The following is a 21775-nucleotide window of genomic DNA, read 5'->3' on the forward strand; positions in this document are numbered from 1 at the left end:
CTCGTTTGGAGGACACTGCATATTGAGCAAGAGGGGGAGAGATGAAGGGGAGGAAGAAAAGAGCAATAAAGAGGGAGATTTATGTGGAGGTGGCCCTCTTCTGTCACCAGTGATCCCATGGGAGCTGGCAGGAGCCCTCAGGTCATATTTCCTCACTGTGAAGAGACACTGCTCCGCCCCCCGCAACCTCGACTGAGACAATGGCCCCTGCCCTCCTTTCCTGCATGAACCCTGTGCATTACCCACAATCATTTTGCACACATTCAGCCTGTGTTTTGTGAAAGCCTGTAGTAGGAGTTATTTTCAGCGATATAGAAAGGAGTGATTTGTAGACCTTGAAAGGCAATAATCATTCACAATGGCTGCACCTGAGGACAAAAAAATAGTTCACTTCACACACACACACACGCACATACACAGATGATGGAGGAGACAGCTGTGTTATTGCCTATAAAAGGGGAAGAGGAAAGCAGGAGAGGACAGGACAAGACATATGTCCCATTTTCCCCTGAAGGGATAAACCCTGGTCCTGACAGCGGTAATGCCCTCTCTTGTACGGTGCAGTGCAGTAAAAAATCCCCTCAAGAAGCATAGTATTGAAATGTAGCCAATACTAGAACAAAATATGATGAACATTTTGAAAAACCAATTTGTCTTGCATATTACAGGGCTGATTAATATTGTGTGTCATTTCTGTTCACAATGACAAGGTGACAACACTATGTAAACCACATAAAAAAAGAATTGATGGCTTAATTGAAACCAGACAAAAATCTCCTGGGTTTAATACATTATTAAGAACAGGACACTCAGTTGCAGTGATCTCCATTTATATTGCTCTGATAAGGCTTTTAAACTTACTATCTCAGCCTGAGGCAAACTGCTTTCCAATTAGATTAGGGAACATAGCTGAATGTCAATGAATGCTGCCTGATAATGGTTGAGTGCGTATACGTCTCTGCGGGGCAATTTTTCCTTTGAGAGCTGAGATCAAGCCAACACAGGCCTTATGGAAAATTCAAACCGAGAATTGAATTAATTCCATCCGATGTATAATGTCAACCCAAGAAATGGGGTGGGACAGTACGAGACAGTAACCTATTAGCCGTAATCCATTTCTGACCTGTCTCCTGTGATCTCCTCATCACCCGCTCTAATTTTAGTGCAGTTGTAAAGTCCCTTCACAGGAATCTGATTAAACTGGAAAATTTATGAACAAAGCATTGAAGAGCAAAGTTTGATTCTAACGCTAAGAATACAGGTTTAATTACACTTAATTCAATTTATTTGATTCCTTTCCTTTGACTTCCAACTAGTAAACACCAATAGGCCCAGGAAAACAATTGGATTTACTAAAATTAAAACCCTTCATTCTTTAACACATCAGTTATGGGTATATACAGATTGATGAGTGGTAGGATTTTCTGAAGGCAGATTCTACAGGAAACTTTATGATCCCACTGTAACTGAAATTACAATTCTGAGATTCTATTGAAACAAACATGAACAAAGCCAATGGTGATGCTATAGTGTGATTCCAGATTTGGCCTATAAGGTGCTTTCCTCATCATGTATTCTTCAAAGTAAGCCATGAAAGCCCTCCCTTCAGAAAGCCTTGGCAACCAACCATGCATAATGCAATTCGGAGAGCAGGACATAAAATAGAATTTGTAAATTAGAAATGGAACAACACACAAACACAACACCAGCGTGCACCATAAATATTGAATGCACTGCTTTGTTGTGTACAGCAGATAACAGCAGTAAGTGCTAGTCCTCTCTGGTTCTGGATTATAGCCTGGATGAAGGCAGGATATAGAGGAAAACAATCAGGAATTCTTCAAGTTCTACAGTATGTAAGTCATGAAAGCAAGTAACATCATATATTAACATGGGACCTTTAGGGACGGGGCTGTAAACCCACTGTAACACCTTCATCTGTTCATATTAGAGGAATGCTACAGTCAATTATTTGGTCATGGTCTAACCAGGAAATGCACCCATCCTAAATCAGATGGGGTGTTTGAACATTGGAAGCTCTCCTTATATTAAACCAAAGGGAGGGAAATTACACATAAATCTTGCTAGCTGACAGAGGGGTGAGTGGTCGTTTGAAGGGTATAGGATGAAAGTAGTTTTGTGTAGTTACCAGAGGACACCACACACTTATGGCCCGTGAAAAACACAACAAAAGATTTATTTATTTATTTATTTTTAATCATTTGAAATCGGCAACTAATTTGCAAGCATCAATGTGTCAATGCTGAGCCACACATTAAAGTCCACCTGGCACTAATACAGAAAGAAAAAGCAAATATAAAACTTCAGGTTCTTAAAAAAAGGTGTTTATTTTATATAAAGATTTACAATATTTACTTAATTATCAAATATGAACCGTTGTTAACATCTATGCCATTGCTTTCGTCACCTGTACAATTCTCTGGGCAGAATATCAATCTGACCCGACACACTGCATCACCAGCAGCACTCGTGTGCGGCAGTCTTGCTACAGTACCATGGCAACATACACCATTCTCACACAAAATGTCACCTTCCCTTTGAACTAATTTGGGTTAACTGAATCCGTAGGAAAAGTGGAAAAAATGCATTAGATAACAACTATTTGTCCGGTGAAAAAGTTGTAAGAAAAGGAGGTTCAACTGGTTTTGTGTGATCATAATAAATTTGTTTTGAGGTTGACCTGGTTTACCTTTTGAAGCTATGGTGAATGTGTGACACCACCCTCTGAATTAGAATGAGCACCTGAGGGGATCAGATCTCTGCCCACCAAAATGTTGCCATCAAATGAAATGCCACTGTGGACTCTGAACGAACCACAAAACACAGAACAGGGTTTATGCTATCAACAAACGTGACAATACATGTGTTTCAGTAATTTATGAACACATACAATCATATATATATATATATGTCACAAAACCTTGAAGTTAACTTTGGTTAATAAGAACACGTATTTGATAATGCACTTTTGTAATGTATGAAGATTGGTTAGAAAATAGTGTCAGGTGCTGATAGTCAAAGTACGAAATACAGCCTTAAGTGTACTAGTTACTCATCATGCAAGTGTGCCTGAAACACTGTTAGATGCGTGGCTGCGACACTTCATGCATAGATCCTCCTGCCGCATGACGTGCGTCATGGGAAGACATCAGATGGCTAGCAGATTGTCATAGCTGCCAGCGGCTTCATTGCACAAAACACTATTCATCATTATCTAAAAGAGAGGGAGAGAGAGAGAGGGCCAAAGAGTGAGAGAGAGAGAAGAGATAATTCATTAGATAGACAGCAGCCAGAGTGCTTGCAGCACAGAAAGACCCCAGAGGTCAATGGTCACATCATGTCTCCTAATCAGAAGTGATGGGAGAGGAGCTAATGACTGCGAAATTCCAGAAATAGGCAGTAAACATTGATCCTGGACTCTTCGTATAGGTCACCCATAAAACATAAATGTTGGGCGGCATGCAACACAAAAGTTTACAAAAATAACATCAGCAGCATCATAATTGGCCAAGTCCTCTCAGACTTGGGACTGTTTACGCCGGAAGAAAGGTAAGTTGGTCTAAACTTAAAGAAGTCTTGCTTTTTTATGTGATATTCAGATACTTTGTTTGCCTGACAGAAGTCTATAGCCTAAGCAAAACTAGAATACATGGGTTTGTTCTCTGGTAATGGCCACACAAACATCTTAAAATTTACCCACTGTTAATGCTGAATGAATGGGAATCAGAGGTGCATGTTTTAGAAATCCTGAGAAGGGTCCTTGAGAGAGAAATTAGACTTTTACATCATTCATTTCATCCTTGTGAAAAAAAGGAAAAATTAAAAATTAAGAATAGTAAAATGGAATAGTTCAGCGAAAGAGAGAATTTATCTGCAGACTGCTCCCGTCCTGAGGGAAACCTGTCAGACTCAAACAAAATCCTCTTCCCGCCCTCTTATCCGCTGTGGCCCTCGTCTGACAGCTGACTTGGCACAGAGCAAGTGGGCGCAGACAGACAGTCTTAAGGGTGTGTTTCACATCTACTTAGTCCCTACGTGACTGGGTAAAGCCGTGGGGGCGTGAGGAGAGAGAATAGGATTTGGCAGATTAGATTAAACTGCTCTCTGCGCTCTCACACAGCTCTCCGCTATGGGAAAACCGCACAGCTGCCGAACAGAACAATTAAAAGAGGAACACGTGTATTCCTGCGGTTTACACAAGTGAAGAGAAAAGAGTGTTGAGGGAAACAGAGATGAACAGAACAAAGGGAGGAGGAAAAAAATGACAAAAAAAACAAGACCAAACCGGTGATTATGGTGTGATTCCAATTAAACAGAAGGGCAGCATGCTCTTCAGGGACACAATGGAAAACGATAAAAAAGACAAAACCTACCTACAATTAACTAACAACCAACTATTAACACTAACCTTCTTGGTATGCCCCATCTGCCATCACTAGGTGAAGGATGTTGGGATACAGATGCTGGTGCTCAGTTCCCAAAATGCTCAAGACTAAACTGGAGCCCAGGTCAATATTCTCATCTTCATCTTCATGTATAGCCTTCAGCATCAACAACAAACACAAGGCAATGTGTTAAGTGAGTATTATGTTCTACCATGAAGCACAGACAACCTCACAGTTTAGAGGGAGATAATGAGAAACATTCCATACCTTAATCTTATTGTAGGCCTCAATGAACTTCTCAAAGCCCATCTGCTGCTCCAGGTTGAAGCGGAGCTCTTCTAGACGGCTGAAGATGCTGTCATGATGTTCGACCTCTCCTCCCTGCTCCTCTCCACTGCCATCTACGGTGCAGTGGGATTACTATTATGGTTCACATCGGGGTCTTGATCGCCCTGAAGGGGCTTATCTTGCAATAATAACATGCTTATTACATGGCTTCCTACTAATATATTAATCATTTGGCATGAAATAGTTTGATGAAATGATTTCATTACAAACTTAAGAAATTTACAAGCTTCTACCAAAAACATAGTTCAGCAGGCCTGCAACCACAGCAACATAAACAAATCCAGTAAGATTGCCGTTTTGTCCTCTCTGAATGACTTAAGTAATATCGGAAAATCTTCCTTGTATCTAACTTAGGTTAACTGAGTAGTTGTCTACAGTAACCAAGGAGTAACATCTTTTTGGTACAAGGGATAGCTAGTTAATTTGATTACAAGTCAACAAAATGTACTGGACTTCTTGACTGCAGAATGAGATGATTGGATATGAAACAGTGATGTTTTACATGAAATAGCACTCTGTTTTTCAGAAATGCACATACCTCTGAATGCATTCATTAGCCAATCAGAACTGAGTATTCAGCAAAGTCTTGTAATAAAATATTTTATTTCATGCAAGCATCAGCTGGCACCAGTCAAGGTGGTGGGCAGGTGGTGCATTATTTTTCGATAACCACACACCTTGTTCTGTGATCTTTTTCTTAATGTACTTTTGCATTGTAAGCATTTTATAATTTTAATGATCTCACACACTTGCAGCACTGCTAACTCCAGCAGCCCTCTTACCTGAATGCCACTCTTCATTGAGCTGGCTGTTACTGCTGTGGTGCTCTTCCCCCACTCCATTGGTAAGCAGCTCCCCAGCGTCTTCATCACCAGGACTTCCATTGGAGCATTCCTCATCCTCCTCCTCATCCTCCTCCTCTTCCTCCTCATCATCATCATCTACAGCCATCCGATGGGGGTCATCCTCCTCAGCCTCAGCAGCTATCCTGTTGAAAGGCTCTTGGTCTTCACCCCCTGGAGGGTTTCCATTAAAGTCCCCTGCATCATCCTCTGGAGGGCTCCTGGTTAAGTCTCCCTCCTCTTGCAGCAGCCTCTCCATGGAGGCCCTGAGCTCCCGCAGGTCTTCATCCTCATAGGCACTGGGAACAGAGCATACTCTGATTACACACTGCTGTGTGTAATCGCCACCCCTTGGCAGTATTTAAAGAGTTTTATTGCAAATTGAAACATCCACCATTTGAATTTGTAATGTGCCGTACTTTCATGCTATCGATCATTTTGTAAGCATGAAAGTACGGCACATTAAAATTATGAGTCATCTTAAGACTGCTGTTTGTTTTATGACAATAGAATCATCTATGTTTTTGAAATAACCGAGGAATTTCAGTCAGCAACTTTTTCCAAATTGATATATGGTGTTTTGGAATGAAACTCTTCATACTCTTCATACAACTCGTCAAACTGAACAAAGTGCACATTCAACATGACACTCATGTGTAGCCCTCCATCCTACAAGTATTTATAAGTTGCCAAATTCATACAATGGGGCACTTGACTGTGCAATGTGCATGCACTTTGTTTGTGTGTGTTTGTCTTACTCCTCAGTCTCTGACTGATCCTCATCTTTAGCTGGCTCTTCCAGGTCCTCTACTTCCAGGTTGTTGTCCGGGGCAACAACAGTCTCTCTAGACATGGCAGAGTCCTGCTGAGAGCTGAAGAGGCGACTGAGGTCTGGCAGAGAGCATGTCCGCAGCATCTGAATGCACAACACAGCCACAGCCACACACAGACACAAGATGTTTTGATGGGCAAGACAGGAATCAATCAAAACAAAAGGCTTGTCAATTACATGGTTCTAGTTCTGACTATGTTCAGACAAAATGCAACTACCACTTCTTGAGGAGAAACTGGTGTGGATGTGAGTGTCTGTGTGAGAGAGTTTGAGTGTGTGTGTATATCTGCATAAGAGAGGGCAATGGAGAGGCCAGTGGAATGCCCTCTGGTATGGTGACACATCAGAGATTTCATTAGTAACACTCTATTCAGGCACAGCCGTAGCTGATAAAGTACGCACACAAACACAAACACACAAACACACACATACACACTATAAGGTTCTCTATGTACAGATAAATACTGTTGAGCCAAGTTCTGCACATTTCAGTGTCCCTGATGGAGGTTATAGAAGATGTCGGATGATGGATGCTCTTTCTCGCCTATCAGACCCACTGCAGGTCCAGACTATGTGATTAATAGCCCTGGCTCCATTCCAGACCCCTCATTAATAAAGAAGACTGAAAGCCTACCTAAAAATACCCCCACAAGCCTCTACATTACACCAGGCACAAGGACAAGTGTGCATTTCCTCCCTTGAAACAGCTGTTCTCCAGATCACTGTAATATCCAGTATTATCATGGGTCACATATTCTGCATGGTTTTTCCTGCACTTAATAATCATGCATTAGACAATAACCATTAGAAGCTAAAACAAGAGGTCTTACTTCATTGTACTACTGGGAGTCAGACTAGGTCCTGACTAGGTGGAGGTCATTTCCATTTAAAAGTGAACTTTTGTTTTTCATTCACGCTCCACCGGCATTCACCTTGGGGTTGTTGGCGTCAAACATGCCCGTAGAGAGGCCGATGAGGAGGGCGTCGTGGTGTTTGGAGCGGAGAGGTGAGACGGAGCGTGAGCGAGAGGCCAGAGAGGAGGACGACTCGTCCATAGAGGACTGGGCTGAGAGCATTGCGAGAGCAGCAGTGCGCCGGTGGGCTGGGGAACACAACTTCATGAACAGGGGCTCCTCGTAGGGTGCCGCACCTGGGGGAAGGGGAGGCAGGTTCAGACAGTGGTTCTCAAACTTTTTGGCTTATGACCCCTGAAAACCAAGTGATGCCTACTCACTCAGGCTACATATGCAGAGTGAACAGTTCACCCAAAAAAAAAGATTTTGCCTTTTTAAGTCGTTTTATGCGATTAGATTACCAGAGGAGGCCTAGAGGATGAAAACTACTCAGTACGTCACAATAAAAAAGCAAAAATTACAGAAAACTTACACATGATAATAAATACGTGCAGTAGAAATATGTTTTTTTCCTATCCCATAAATCCCCAGAATTATCTTGTTAAATTATCTTGTCAAAATTATCTTGACCCCCAATTTGAGAACCACTAGCTAAAGACACTATCACACACAATCACACATATAACACACAATCCTCAAAAAAGCAGTTTTGAGCATCTACCACACTCATCTCACCGGAGGATTCTGTTTGTTTCTCTGCACTCTTCTCAACCTCCTTCGTCTCTGCTGGTCTTGTAACGCCCTCCAGTGGCCTAAAAGTGAAACACACTTTAGCTCTACAAACACCTCTAATGTCTTACATGGTAGGATTTGACTGACTAGCTGAGTAGCTAATGACTGAATTTTCATTTTGGGGTGAAGTATTCCTTTGAGTGGATTTTCAGTTTTGTTCATGAAGAGATGACCAATAGTTTTGACTCACGCTGGCTGCTGGGCCTGCTGCTCCCATGCCTGCTGTACTCCACCTGGGGGATGTGAGGCCTGCTTTGGGCACTCTTCCAAAACCATTGACTCCAAGTCTGATGGATCTGCAAGTGTTCAGGCCAGATGTGATGGTGTTGTACAGAGAGCACATTTGTAAATGATCAGTTGAAACATCTGGTCAATGTCAGTGTGTCAATGTCGAGTGACATACTCACCCTGAGTGTCAGTGAGGTCGGGGGCCAGTGTTAGCCTTTCTGCTGCACCTGCCACAGACTGTTCCTGATCTGAGACTTCTGTTGCAGTTGCACTCTCCCTCTGAACCTCAGGGCTCTGAACTACAGCAGGTGGACTTGGCTTAGAGGGCAGTGCGTCTTTAGATGGTCTCATAACTTCAGGCGCTGCTGTCTGTTTAGACTTGTCTGGGAAAATATGGGGTCATCAGTAGCGGGGATGAATTATCTGGTTCATTATCTAATGATCAATGCATTCACTTAAATAACACACTATGCTATAAACACTGAAAATGGAACTGTTTAACAAAGGGTTCTTCATTTCTCCATGCACCATATAATGACACCTGTGGAGTAACCGATTTTGCCCACAATATGGTCAGTGAGCACCCCAGCTGTTTTCAACAGCCTGCTACACAAACACACAATAATTATGCACAATCAAACTTGCGAGATGCCTGGTTTAACCATACAATTGATAGTCTTCCATTTTGCAACTCCTCTTAAAGCAAGTCGGTTTTCAAGGGGTATCAGACAGTACAAACATTTTCAGCTTAAAACCAGTTAGTATGATTGTACAATATTGAAAGACACATTTTGGTCAAATTTTCAACCACTGAGTGCACTTTTGAAGTTGTGGCTCAATACTCCCCCTAGTGGTAGAGATAAATCCCAAAAGTATTGGAGGTATTGGAGAGCAGCGCTCACTGCAGCTGAGGGGTACGTCAAGCTCTGCAGTGAAGTAAGTGAGTAAATTTTGAACACAGTCAGTCGTCATACTGGCAAAAACTACGGTTGTTATCCTTAAGGAAGGCTAACACTGCCTTCATGTACGTCCGAGTATATAACATGAAATTCACAACTTGGCCTGATTATGCTTGAAGAATACTAAATGGGCCTGGATGGTGAGTACAGTTTGACTAACCAGGGCTGGAGAGCTCACCCTCACACATGCTGACGTTCTCTAGTAGCTGGGTGAGAGGCTGAAGCTCCGCCTCCTGGAGGACTCTCAGCACCTGAGAGTCTGGACTCCTCCCCCATGCCTTCCTAGGAGCCTCTTCCTGTAGCACACCCATCTGAATGACTTCACCCACTGTTTGCTCTGAGACATTTTACACACACACACACACACACACACACACACACACACACACACACGCACAGAAACCCCAAAGTCAAAAGATATACATTTTTATAGGCCCCCTGAGGATATTTGTACTTCATCAAGTCTACAAGTATGTTCTCACTCGGGACAATGTAACTCACCAGTGGTCCTGATGCAGGTTTCCTCTAGAGTTTGTTGGGCTACAGAGAGGACAAGCGGGACTCCTGCCTCCCATTTCTTCCTGTCTCCACCAGGAGATGGAGACACTGAAGCAGCTGGAGAGAAACAATTTGGGGGCAAAAAAGATTAGACCATAACTTCCTGCAAAAACCTTTTCAGACGTTTCAGACAAGACCATTTAAACAAAAGCACAAATTTGTATGTATTCCTGGCTAAAGAGGATACATTTTGATCACAACATTTTCACAGTATGAGAATGGACATGCAAGATCACTTATAAAATGGGCAAGTCAAAAAAAATACATTATGGAGCCAAGCATACCACCATGTAAACTTCCCTAGTGTATAGACTAAGGATGATAGCAAATATAAGCTTGTTAATCTGTCTTCTGTTAATACGTGGGATGGAAAGCTTTGTTCGGTGAAGGCTCAACTCACCAGCCGTAGTGATGCAGGTCTCCTCTAAGGTTTGCTGAGCCACAGAAAGGACGGGCGGTTCTGCAGCTTCCCACTTCTTCCTGTCTCCTCCCGAAGCCGGCCGTTTCTCTGCGACAGACTGGTTCTGTTGGGCAGGAGGGAGACTCGAGTCCTCAGGGGGTGGAGCTGAGTCCTCCTCTACTGGGCTCTGGGCTTTTAGATTCTGGTTAAGTCTGCGCAGAATCTGCTTTTTCTCACTCTAATATAAGAAAAACATAAAGCAGCATTATCTTTTAAGGACTGAGGTACAAACATGAATATTGATGCTGTATGCTCTGCCCTCAGCTTTCTTGTTAGGTCACTGTTGCTGCAATAAATGATTATCGACTACTGATGAACTCACCTGGATCACCATAGCAGTCTCTGGTTTGGACAAGTCTTCTTTTACGGGAGAATTCTGTCAAACAAACAACGTAAAATTGGTATAACCAAGCAGTACAAATTCAAACACATATTGTGATGTAGGATGTAAATGTATACTGACTGCGCCAACATCCTTCAGGGCAGCAGTCATGGATATGGCTGGGGTGGAGGGTTTAGATGCAGGCAGGACTAAAGCTTTAGCGGCTGGTTCTGGCTGAGAGGGGCTGGGCTGTGGAAGAGGAGTCTCAGAGGTAGATGCTACTGCTATTGATGCTGCATCTGCTGCTACACCAGCCTTCAGCCCCCGAACTGCAAGCTTCCACAACACACAACAACCACGATTAGGTTACACCTAGGGCTGTAACTAACGATTATTTTATAATCAGTGAATCTATCGATTATTTTTTTGATTAATCAATTGTTTAGTCTAAAAAATGTCAAAAATAACGACAGATGCCCATCACAAGTTACCAAAGCCTAGTCTGACGGGCAGACAAAAAACCCCCCAAAGTATTCATTTTATGAACGACATGAAATGGAGAAAAGTAAGCAAACGTTAAAATTTGTGAAGCTGTATCCAGCAAATATTTGATATATTACCGATATTTGGTATTTTACTTGATAAATGACAATTAATTGATTATCAAAATTATAATCGATTAATTTTCTGTCGATCAACTAATCAACTAATCAATTAATCAACTAATCGTTTCAGCACTAGTTACACCTACAGTAGGGCACCAGTAAGGCTAAGGAAAGGCAATGACTAAGGAATAGCAGGGTGAAACAAAGAATGAAAGAACATAAGAACTTACATGGTCCTCCCAAGCTCTCTTCTCTCTCTCGTAAGCTTCTTTCCTCTTCTTCTCTAGTTGCTCTTTCAGCACAGCAGCACGGGCATTTGCTTGGGCCTGGTAAGTATACATAGAAACAGACAAAGAAGAATGAGCCTATAGCCTAATACAATATAAAATGTTGAATACTGTAAAACATGATACTTGATTTTCCACAGGCAGAGTCAGACTCACTTTCAAAACCTCTATCTTCTTTCTTCTGAACTCCGCCTCCTCACTGGACTCTTGGCTGTCAGAACCATCGCTGTCATACTGAAACACACAACAACAACCAAGAGACAAAACGTCAGAGAAAAATTTAAATACTTTTATCAAGGATGCTCTCAGATGGTAAGAGTGGAGGATTGTACCTTCTCCCCTCTGAGTCGAGCTTTGATCTGCTGACGCTCATTAAAGTTCTGCAGCCGGATCTGCCTCAGCCTTGCCAAGTACTCCTGAGTACAAAGACATACATGTTACATGGGCTAAACACGCCCGTGTGCATGCACGTACGCACGCACGCACGCACAGATAGCAAAGATACTTGAGACCACAATCACACAGACATTAGCATAGGTAACACTTACATAGACAAAGCTTTACTTAGTAGTAGTAGACAGACTGATGTTGACATCAATACATAAAACACACATGAATATAAAAAAATCATATAAGGTAACAGCCATCTAGCAGAGCAAAAACAACAGTTTTGCAATTAACAGTGCAATAAAAAATATGTTTTCCCTTCAAAGCAAAAAGCTGTAGTTAAAGAACTCAAAACAGGCAGTGTGGTTATTTGAAATGGGTCAAAATACACAATAAACATCCAAACATAAACAATGATATTGATTGTTGTGAACAGCAGCCATTACCGGGAGGCCAAATAAATAGTGGATCAGCTCTCACACACACACTTGTCACACACAGACACACACACCACATTGAGCAACAAGTGGGCATGGGTTTGAGCTGCTGGGTCACATTATGGGACAAGTCAAACCAGGCGTGGTATGGGTGAGGATCAGGTGGAGTGTGGGGCTGGCCATTCGAGCCTGGGCTCCTACCTCCTCCTCTTTGTTGGCTTTGGGTCTCCTGCACCGAACCGACACTGCCCGGCTTCCATAGATGGCTGTCAAGTTTTGCCGGGCACCCTGTTTACCGTTCAATTCAACCACACTTTAGAAGGATGCAGCCCTTACATCGAACTGGCACAACGGTCATGAATTGGGGCCAGGAGATGTTAAACCAAAATAGATTCATAATATGTGCAAGAGATACACCAGTGTATCCCTCTTTCCATACAAAAAAAAAAAACATCTTCAGTCTGCGAGGGGTCATAATCCTTATGATGAAAAGGGGTCGGTATTGTAATAACAGGGCTAACTCACAGCTATTTCACCAGAACTTAATCCACCAAAAAAATAAGTATCAGTTACACTACGTACCAGCTGTCCCTCAGCACGGACTTTGTTAATCATGGCTTCTCTCTTACGCTGTAAAAACTCCTCGACCTGGTAGGCCCGTTCAGCAGCCATCTGACCACGTTGCCTGAAAACAGAATATGGCAATAATCAATACTCTGACTACTTTTCACAGTGAAAACTGTGCAAACATGCGTAGTGTTCAGGCCAGTTGTGTCGTGTCATGCTCAGAATACTGATTAGTGGGACGGCTACTTCACTGACCTGCTAATATGGGCTTGTTTAGAAACATACTGCAGCCTCTGTAGTTCTCTCTTGACAGCATCAGGGTGTGGGAATCGGGCAGGTCCATTGGGTAGCACTGGGCCAGCAGCAGCAGGTACACCCCTTATACACAGAGGCGACGGCGTCAAACCAGCCATTTAACAGAACTAAATTATTTGAAAAAAAGACATCTGAACCAACCGAATGGGGCTGTCCGGTCCTGTTAAGGATCCCTCCCTGCTGGCCTCCTTAGGCTGTGGCTTGGCCATCTGGTCCAGAGCAGCGTGGTAGTGTTCATACAGGCCCCTGCTGGGCGCTGGGGCTGGAGCAGGACCCTGGACTGCGCCTGGGACGGGGCGAGGACCAGCACCTGCTGCCCTCTTGCCACCACCTCCAAAACACTGCGTTTAGAAGACAAAAGTGTGCTGTGAGCTAGGAGGAGGAGCTGCATTACACTAATGGAATATAATTGACTAAATGATTGAATGTGTCATATTATATTGATGCAATCAATAAAATGTGGTACTACTTTAAGTTAATGTATCAGAGGCATTCAGTGACATATTCTGATATAAATTAGGAAAAGGGCATCCAGTACCTTCCGCTCTGGGCTGCTGCCTCCGCTAGAACTCAAGACATGCTTCCAGCCCTGCTCTCGAGCTTGGTTTATACGATTGATCTAGAAGTCAAGAGTTCACAGGTTCATAGCACTTCAGTGTTAGATGGTGACATAGCACAACTTTCCAATGCTTTACCAGTCCACTACAATGACATCATGTAAGAAAGAACTATACTCAAACTGCATATATTTACTACATACCTTTTCCTTTTCATATCTCTTCATTTGCCCCGCTTTCAACAGGAACATCTGAAGAAGAGACGAATCAAAAGACAGCTAAAGGCGTGATTCCTCACAGAAACTTTACACAGGGACTACAAGATCAATGCACCCACCTGCTCCCTTTGTTTCCTTTCTTTCTCTATCAGCTCCATCCTTTTCTTTCTCATGCCATCCTGCAACATAAGACAAAAACCTTTCAATCAAATAGTTTGATCCCAACGGAACCTGCTTTGAGGCAGGAGGCAGGACTGCTCAGTCGTTGAGCAGGTAGGTGAGGAGGGAAATAAATTAGTCTCTGGGTTAGTTGAAAGAGAAAGCTAAATGAGGCAGAACACTCCAAACGGACCAGGAGAGAAAAACAGGAGATGGCAGCGGTCAAACGTAAATGAGAGGGAGAAAAGCTAACGATGCTGGTAGGAAGGGACCTTCATGTGTGAGTAAATGTGGAGAGAAAGGGCAGGGGAATCCAACAGTTAATAGAAGTTACACGGGGCTCTCAGCTGTACCTCATGTTTTTTCCTCTCTTCCTCCACTTGACTCACTCTTCTCTGGGGGGCTGCTGGGAGAGGGGCCTGAGCAACATATGACACTGGGGTTCAGAGGTTACAAACACAGACTGATGTAAAAACACACCTACACACACACACACACACACACAGATGGGAGAGGCCTCCGACATGCCAGACTAGGACTTCAACATCAAACAGAGCTCTGTAACACTCATACAAAAAAAAGGCATGAGTGAAGCTTGAAAGCCTTGGTGGCTAATCTCCTCATCAATACCGTACTAACCGGTTTATGTTTTACAGCTGGTTTCCTCTCCGCGGGCTTCTTGGCTCCATCTGATACCTTCTTGACAGTTAAAGGCACTCCATATTTGCTGGCTGGTTTGGTAATCTTCTGGGCTGGGGCGAGAGGTATGGAAGCAGGGGCAGGACGCTTGGCTAGTCACACAAGTTATAAATATAAAAACATGTATTTAAGTCAGTATGTTTCTTTTGTTCCTTTTGTTTTACTGCACTTTGTAATACTAATAATAATAAATGGCAGAAATGCACTGGTGTGCGTTGGGTCAAATAGTTGAAATAGTCCACAGCGCACTAAAAGCATAAAGTGGCAAACCACCTTAATGCATCTGCTCTCAACATGGTTCAATTTTGAAGTGCCAACCGAGGACCATAACAGGTGTTTTTGTTAGGTTTCTGGAACTGCAGTGAACTGACCTATTTCAGGGGGAAATGACTAACAAAAGTGATACAATTATTGGGAACTAAGTAGGTAATTTAGCCAGCAGCATATAATTGTTTAGCTCTATGGACAAAACTACTCCCCGGTCTCCAAATATAAAACACAAACTGTATAACATCACTCTGAAGCAAATATGAAATGGTATCGTTATCCACTGCATGGGTGAAATACAGGACGCTCCAAACCTCAGGTCTGCATTAAGCCATTGAAGTGTCAAAAAAGTATGAGTGTCAAATGAAGAAAATGAATCAATTATTTCTTCCAGTGCATTTGGGCCTTCATAACAATAACTCTACACCAAAATGTGAGAAATGTGACATTATCCCTCAGAGCATATAGAGGAGGCATTAAGTTTTAAACGGTGGCATTGCATATTTCAATTTCAGCAGCAAACGTGGCAGCAAATGAGTTTGCTTACCTGGTGACCCCTGTGCCAGACCCACTTTAGGCTGCTTGTGAAGAAAAGTATGGCTGAATTCCTGAGCAATGATCTGGAATGAGGAGAAGAAAAAATGTTTTTTTTACTGAACAGAGTATGTAACTTTATACTGTATCAAGGACAACTAGCTGTGTGTTCTACCTGTGGTGTGAGGAACCTTTCTATCCTACGGGAGAGGAAGGGTTTGTCCAGTATACTGCTGACCGAGGGCCTCTCTCTGGGGTTGCGCCTGAATAGCTGTCCCAAGAGAGAGCGCAAGTCTTGGGAGTACTGAACCGACACAGGAGGGTATGAGCCACGGATGATCTTCAGAACCAGGTTCTTCATGTTGCCAGCCTCAAACTGAGAAGAAACACATATATATATTATATATTATAACCCATATAAAAGTATCATTGAGGGCAATCAGACATGATCAAAATGAGTGATGGTATAGATTAGTTGCCTACTAAGACGAAGTGGTTGCAAATATGAGCAGTTGCAAATATGAGCAGTCATAGATATAGATAAGAAAGACATGATCAGTTCTCTGAAACAAACTCAGTTTGCCATGCATTATACATGGTAGACATCAAAGGCAATACGTCAAAAAACACTTCAAAGAGCACGGTAATGTTGCTGAAGATACACTGAACCTACATTAATTAGTAAACCACTCACGCACAGGATACTTACTGCATGCTTAAGAGTGCACATTTCATATAGGACACACCCCAGGGCCCAAATATCACTGTGGAAGGAGGGAAGGTGGGGAAAGTGAGGGGAGACAGTATTACAAATGGACAGGACAGGATAGGTTCTGGGGTAGGTTTACATTCATTCAGTAATGAATCAACAGTCATTGAGGAGCCTTGTCTGTTCTCCGCCATAAAATATAGAGAAATAGACAACATTACTGAGAAAACTGCAGACTGAATAGTGAAGCTGCTCAATGCAGTTCATTCGAGAGTAATGTAACTACGGTGGATTAGATTACATGCATATTTAAAATAGTTGAAGAGGGAATCAATACTAGCTTCCTGCTATGGATACACACCAGCTAGTTCACTCAATAAAGAGGAGACATGATACCTTAACGTCGTCTCAACAGCCACCACAATGACACAACTACCATAGCGATCCTGCATGGCTCAGAGTGAGTGTGGCAGAGAATTTGTCACCTGGGTCACTATCAATTATTAATTCTACACCACACACGACAAACACTGGAATCATGGTAACCCAACAGAGTCACCCCAGATGATCAAGTAGTACCTTTTGTTGTTGTAGGGTTTATTTTCACAAATCTCAGGTGATAGGTAATACGGCGTTCCTATGCATGTTCTTGCCAGCTCTACGGTGCTGAAAAATGAGGAAAGAAAGTCATGTAAATTCTACCATGGTAAACTTTATTACTACTGAGCAGTGGTTTTATAGATATCTGTGTAACTATTCAGCTGTAATTTTACATACCTATTCAGCACCCTTGCAATTCCAAAGTCCCCAAGCTGTATGGTTCCATCTTTTGTCAGAAATATGTTCTATGCAGGCAGTTTGAAATGACAGTGTAAATTTTATGAGGCATTGCATGGCATATAAACAACATATCATTACTGAGGCAAGAGTTTGCAGTGCACAGAACTATACCTGTGATTTGATGTCTCTATGGAGGATCTTTCGATCATGTACATGCTTCAGTGCCAGGCAAATCTGCACAAACCAATCCAGGATCTAGGAAAGAGAGTAAAGCCACAATATACATTATTAGGTTCCACTGTCCACCCAGTAATAATCCTGGTGTCTGAACAAGCCAAGGGAAAAAAATATAGAAACATGAGAGGAGACAGGAATAGCATCAGATAAGATGCTCAATTGTATCAACATGGTATAATCTATTTCACCCTCAAGGTCAACAGGCTGTCTGTGGCATATCCTAAACATCTGTGATTGTCTTGATGCTACCAAGGCTCCAAGAATTAGTGGCTTACTTGTGTTTCTGGGAAAAGTAGTCCTTTCTGAGAGTTGATCTTCTTGAAGAGGTCTCCACCCTCACAGTAGTCCATCACAATATATAGACATCCCCCCTCTAAAAAGAGTTAATATAAGCCTTAAGATAAACGCAGGAAAACATTTCCATATTGTACTGCAGCGGGATGATTTTGTATCAGATAATCTCTGTGGCTCGTTATTAGGTCAATGACTGAGATCTTGGGGGCGTGATTACCTTCAAAAGACTCCCTGTACTGAACAATGTTGGGATGACTCATGTTGGCAAGAACAGCAACTTCTTTTCGAGATTCCTGCCTCTCTTTATTGGACATCTGTCAAAATAAGAGAAGGACATAGAAATGTGAGAAAGCAAGATGTAAAAGGGAGATCATATCAAGAGTGGAACATCAACCTTGCGGTATAACCTCATCAAGACTAGAAAATGTTTATTTATGAGCTTACCCTTGATATGCCAATCTCCTTGATGACGTATTGGTGTCCATCCTCCTTGGATTTGACGAGGATGGCCTTTCCAAATGACCCTTCCCCAATTTTCTTCACCTTTTCGTACTTGTCCATGTTACTGGAATGACTGGCTCCTCATGCTGGGTCTTCAAAGAGATCAAGCAACATATTGCAAAGCTATGCTCCAGATGAATTATAAATTAGGTTTTTTCCTTACAGCTAAGGGCTACAGTAACTATGGGTGTTTACAGATGGCACAAATTTAATCTAAAGCTGCTGACTTATCATGATAGCATGTCAACCCTTTTATAACTCTTTGTGCCGTTGCTGTCAGACAGAACGGGATCTTGCTCGGACGGGCTGTGATGCTGAGACAACACACAATACACCTACTAGCAAGATAGCTAACGTTAACGTTAATTTGTAGCTTAAACGGGAGGCCAAGAACACCCTGCTTAAAAATATTTGCATGCAAGCAGAGTGAAGAGGCTATCTAACTAACGTAACCAGCAAGCGGTCTACAAATAATATTAGGTAATACTTGGCTTACCATTAGTCTTTTTAGCGACTGTCTGGTAGAGATTCTTCTACTGCTTTTGACGTATCCAGTCCCTCGCGCTCTCTATCTAACTACAGCGACCCTTTGCTGCATTTTCATTGGTCACTGACATTTTCGTCGCTCGTTAATAGGTTAGCAGAGTTGTCAATAATCTTTCACTCTGAATAACGGAGCTAGTCTCCACCCTGGACGGACTGTTGCTGTGAACAATCTTCCTTAGCAACCACAAGCACAAGCACTGACATGAAGCCGGGCCAATGGCTCTGACATGACCAACGAGGTTATACAGTAGGACCAACTGGCATAACCGTCAGAGGCCGGACTACACAGTTTACTGTTTACTGTTTTTGTTTTTTGGTAATCATATGGCGTTATATTGGTCTCATTGGTCTCTGCAAAGTGGATCTACATAGCCCCAAGAAATGTCCTTATATAAGTTCAAAATAACACTGGAAAATGTCCGCCTTATGCTTGTGGCCCAAGCTAACCACGAAAGCAACCGACATTTCAAAAGAACATGGAGAACATGTATGAGACAAAGTATGGATTACAGCATGTGTAGTGTGAGTCTAATAGAATGTAGAAAAAGAAGAAAGACTAAACATGACGGCAGCATAGGATAAGAAAATATACCAGAAGTATAACATATATTCAGTAAAAGATCATATTTGATATTATTATTATTATTAATAATAATAATAATAATAATACATTTTATTTATAGAGCGCTTTTCAGGATACTCAGACACTTTACATAAGTTAAAGAAAAACAACACAATAAAAACATATAGCACGCAAGATAAATCACACATTAAAAGCAGTTCTGAAAAGCTGAGTTTTGGTTATATTGCATATGCAATATAATATCAAATGAGAAGGATATGAGAATGAACAAAACAAATGTGTGCATTTACATCATACATGCAGGATGTAATATGTCCGTTCTGCAGAAGGCCATGTGCAGAAAGTGATTCAATTTACAGAGAGAAATTCAGTTTACAGATGAAGATACAGATGAAGATAACATGTAGACACTGTGCAGAAGTGCACTGCTAGCTGTATGACCAGTTAACCAGCTGTATGACCAAGTTAATAATTGATTGATTTTATTATTTAATTTCAAAATATTAAATAATATTATTTCATAATTATGTTTTTCATAATAACATGACTATATTTAGTTGTATTTTTATTTCATACAAACTTTTTTATTTTTCAAATGGCTTTTATTTTCAATTACATGATGATATTATTCAGAATTGCATTTTTCAAAGTGGTTCTTTTATTTAAGTCACAGTAAGTAAGTAAGTCACATTTATGAGATAAGATGAAACTTGAATGATTCCCGTGGGGAAGTTGTGTCTTTTCAGAAAATCTGTATTTCAACGCATTTTGAGCGACTCTCATCGACAGAGACCCTCAGATCATCCGTCTGGCTAACAAAGCCATCAGGAGCCTGATGGAGAAGCAGCAGCCCAGCTCCAGCCTCCTCGGCCCCCAGGAAGTGGTGATGCTGGTTGTGCCCAAAGTGCTGCAGGGCTTCTGGATTAATCCGGGGATCCTCTCGTCTGTTCCCCCACTGCAGCTCAGTGACTTGGTTGTTGGAATCACGAAGGCCATTGAGGATAAGCTCTCTGCCTCTCTGACCTCCACGGACCGTCAGGCTGCCCTCTCCCACTCCATCCGGGATGAGATGGTCCTTTCTAGAAGTACACTCCAGATGTCCTGCTGGAGAAGCTGAAACGCTTTGGGCCAGAGCTGCTGACCAGGATCGTTGATGTCACAGTGGGGGAAATCTGTATGATGTTCGAGCCACAGAAACACATGGAAATATCTCAAGTGCTGACCACAAAAGAGGTAAGAAGACCTGCGCAGATGTATGATTGAGTAGCTGGAAAAGATACTGTGGCTCCTGTGGTTCCTCTGAGCCTCCCTACTGACACTCCTGTGGTTCCTTTGAGCCTCCATGCTGAAGCTCCTCTGGTTCCTCCGTCCCTCCCTACTGAAGCTCCTCTGGTTCCTTTGAGCCTCCATACTGAAGCTCCTCTGGTTCCTCTGAGCCTCCCTACTGAAGCTCCTCTGGTTCCTCTGACCCTCGCTACTGAAGCTCCTCTGGTTCCTCTGACCTTCCCTACTGAAGCCCCTGTGGTTCCTCTGAGACTCGCTACTGAAGCTCCTGTGGTTCCTCTGAGCCTCCCTACTAATGCTCCTCTGGTTCCTCTGAGCCTCCCTACTAAAGCTCCTCTGGTTCCTCTGAGCCTCCCTGCTGAAGCCCCTGCCATTACTCCAGTCCAGGAAGGCTTGACTAGCAGCCTGGTCAGCACTGAGGAGAAGGAGGAGGTGCAACAATCCTCTGACACCACATCAGGTAAAAGTTTTTCATCAGGTCCGCTCACATTGTAGCTCATGTCTACTTCCATCAAGATCATTGATTGTCATTTTTCAGGGATCAAAAAGACCAAGAAGAAGAAGAACAGAGTCTGATGCTTCTTCCGTCGGCTGTTCCAAACTCTGAGGAAAACAGCCGAGGAAACAGAGAGGGACTGAAATCCCTCTGCAAAAAATAAATTCAGTGTTGCATTGAAATCAGTCCATTTCAGTCAATTTTTTTTCATTTACTGTGAATTGATGCATTGTAAAAATCAAAAATGATCATACAGGAATAGCATGATACATATACATATACATATACAGTCAACTCCAGTATTATTGTCACCCTTCATGAAAATGAGCAAAATGTATTGTATAAAATCTGTGTAAATTGTAGCTGTAGTTGTAAGCTGATACTATATGAAATTAATATTTCGACTTTTTTCTTAAAATTACCACTTTATTCTTTATATATTAATATTATGACTTTTTTTAACGTCATTTGGCCCATGGGGCAAGACCAGCCTCAGAGCCAGGAAAAATAATCGATTGCAAAGGATTACCCAATTGATTGACAGACGGCTGAGACATTATGAAAAGTGACATTATGAAATGAAAAGTGTTATTATGAAATAAAAAGAGGAGCAATGAAAAAAGAAAAAGATAAATAAAAGAACCACTTTGAAAAATGTAATTCTGAATGATATCATGTAATTGAAAATATATATATATATTTGAAAAATAAA

At 42.1% G+C, this 21775-nt stretch overlaps 1 protein-coding gene across 1 annotated transcript; it reads right to left on the reverse strand.

The window, feature by feature from the left end:
• Nucleotides 1-2260: 2260 nt before the first annotated feature.
• nek1 (NIMA-related kinase 1) lies at nucleotides 2261-18686 on the reverse strand. Its single transcript, XM_071539024.1, has 36 exons — nucleotides 18651-18686; nucleotides 18098-18246; nucleotides 17871-17967; nucleotides 17635-17732; nucleotides 17294-17377; nucleotides 17120-17187; nucleotides 16922-17008; nucleotides 16343-16397; nucleotides 15809-16009; nucleotides 15647-15719; nucleotides 14773-14885; nucleotides 14487-14552; nucleotides 14094-14153; nucleotides 13960-14007; nucleotides 13738-13818; nucleotides 13341-13540; nucleotides 13140-13262; nucleotides 12900-13002; nucleotides 12519-12605; nucleotides 11826-11909; nucleotides 11650-11727; nucleotides 11437-11532; nucleotides 10743-10937; nucleotides 10602-10655; nucleotides 10220-10457; nucleotides 9763-9876; nucleotides 9422-9598; nucleotides 8482-8685; nucleotides 8265-8370; nucleotides 8018-8094; nucleotides 7361-7578; nucleotides 6355-6512; nucleotides 5537-5895; nucleotides 4674-4807; nucleotides 4430-4562; nucleotides 2261-3235 (listed from the first exon to the last, which is right to left on the reverse strand). Exons 2-36 carry the CDS (start codon nucleotides 18212-18214, stop codon nucleotides 3222-3224), a joined length of 4200 nt encoding a protein of 1399 aa, XP_071395125.1. The 5' UTR covers nucleotides 18215-18246; nucleotides 18651-18686; the 3' UTR covers nucleotides 2261-3221.
• Nucleotides 18687-21775: the final 3089 nt, after the last annotated feature.

This window comes from Centroberyx affinis, unplaced genomic scaffold (assembly GCF_046629955.1).
Source record: "Centroberyx affinis isolate AG114_WGS23_722 - 3 ecotype Tasmania unplaced genomic scaffold, CSIRO-AGI_Caff_v1 ptg003390l_1, whole genome shotgun sequence".
Lineage (NCBI taxonomy): Eukaryota > Metazoa > Chordata > Actinopteri > Beryciformes > Berycidae > Centroberyx > Centroberyx affinis.

Bases quoted from the DNA above. Each gene is read 5' to 3' on its own strand.
- nek1 (XM_071539024.1), bottom strand. From the start codon at position 18,214: ATGGACAAGTACGAAAAGGTGAAGAAAATTGGGGAAGGGTCATTTGGA. The intron at 15,720-15,808 runs GTAGAACACACA...TCCTCATTCCAG, and splicing joins AAAGGTTCCTCACACCACAG to ATCATTGCTCAGGAATTCAG. The intron at 10,938-11,436 runs GTAAGTTCTTAT...GTGTTGTGGAAG, and splicing joins AGAGAGCTTGGGAGGACCAT to CTTGCAGTTCGGGGGCTGAA.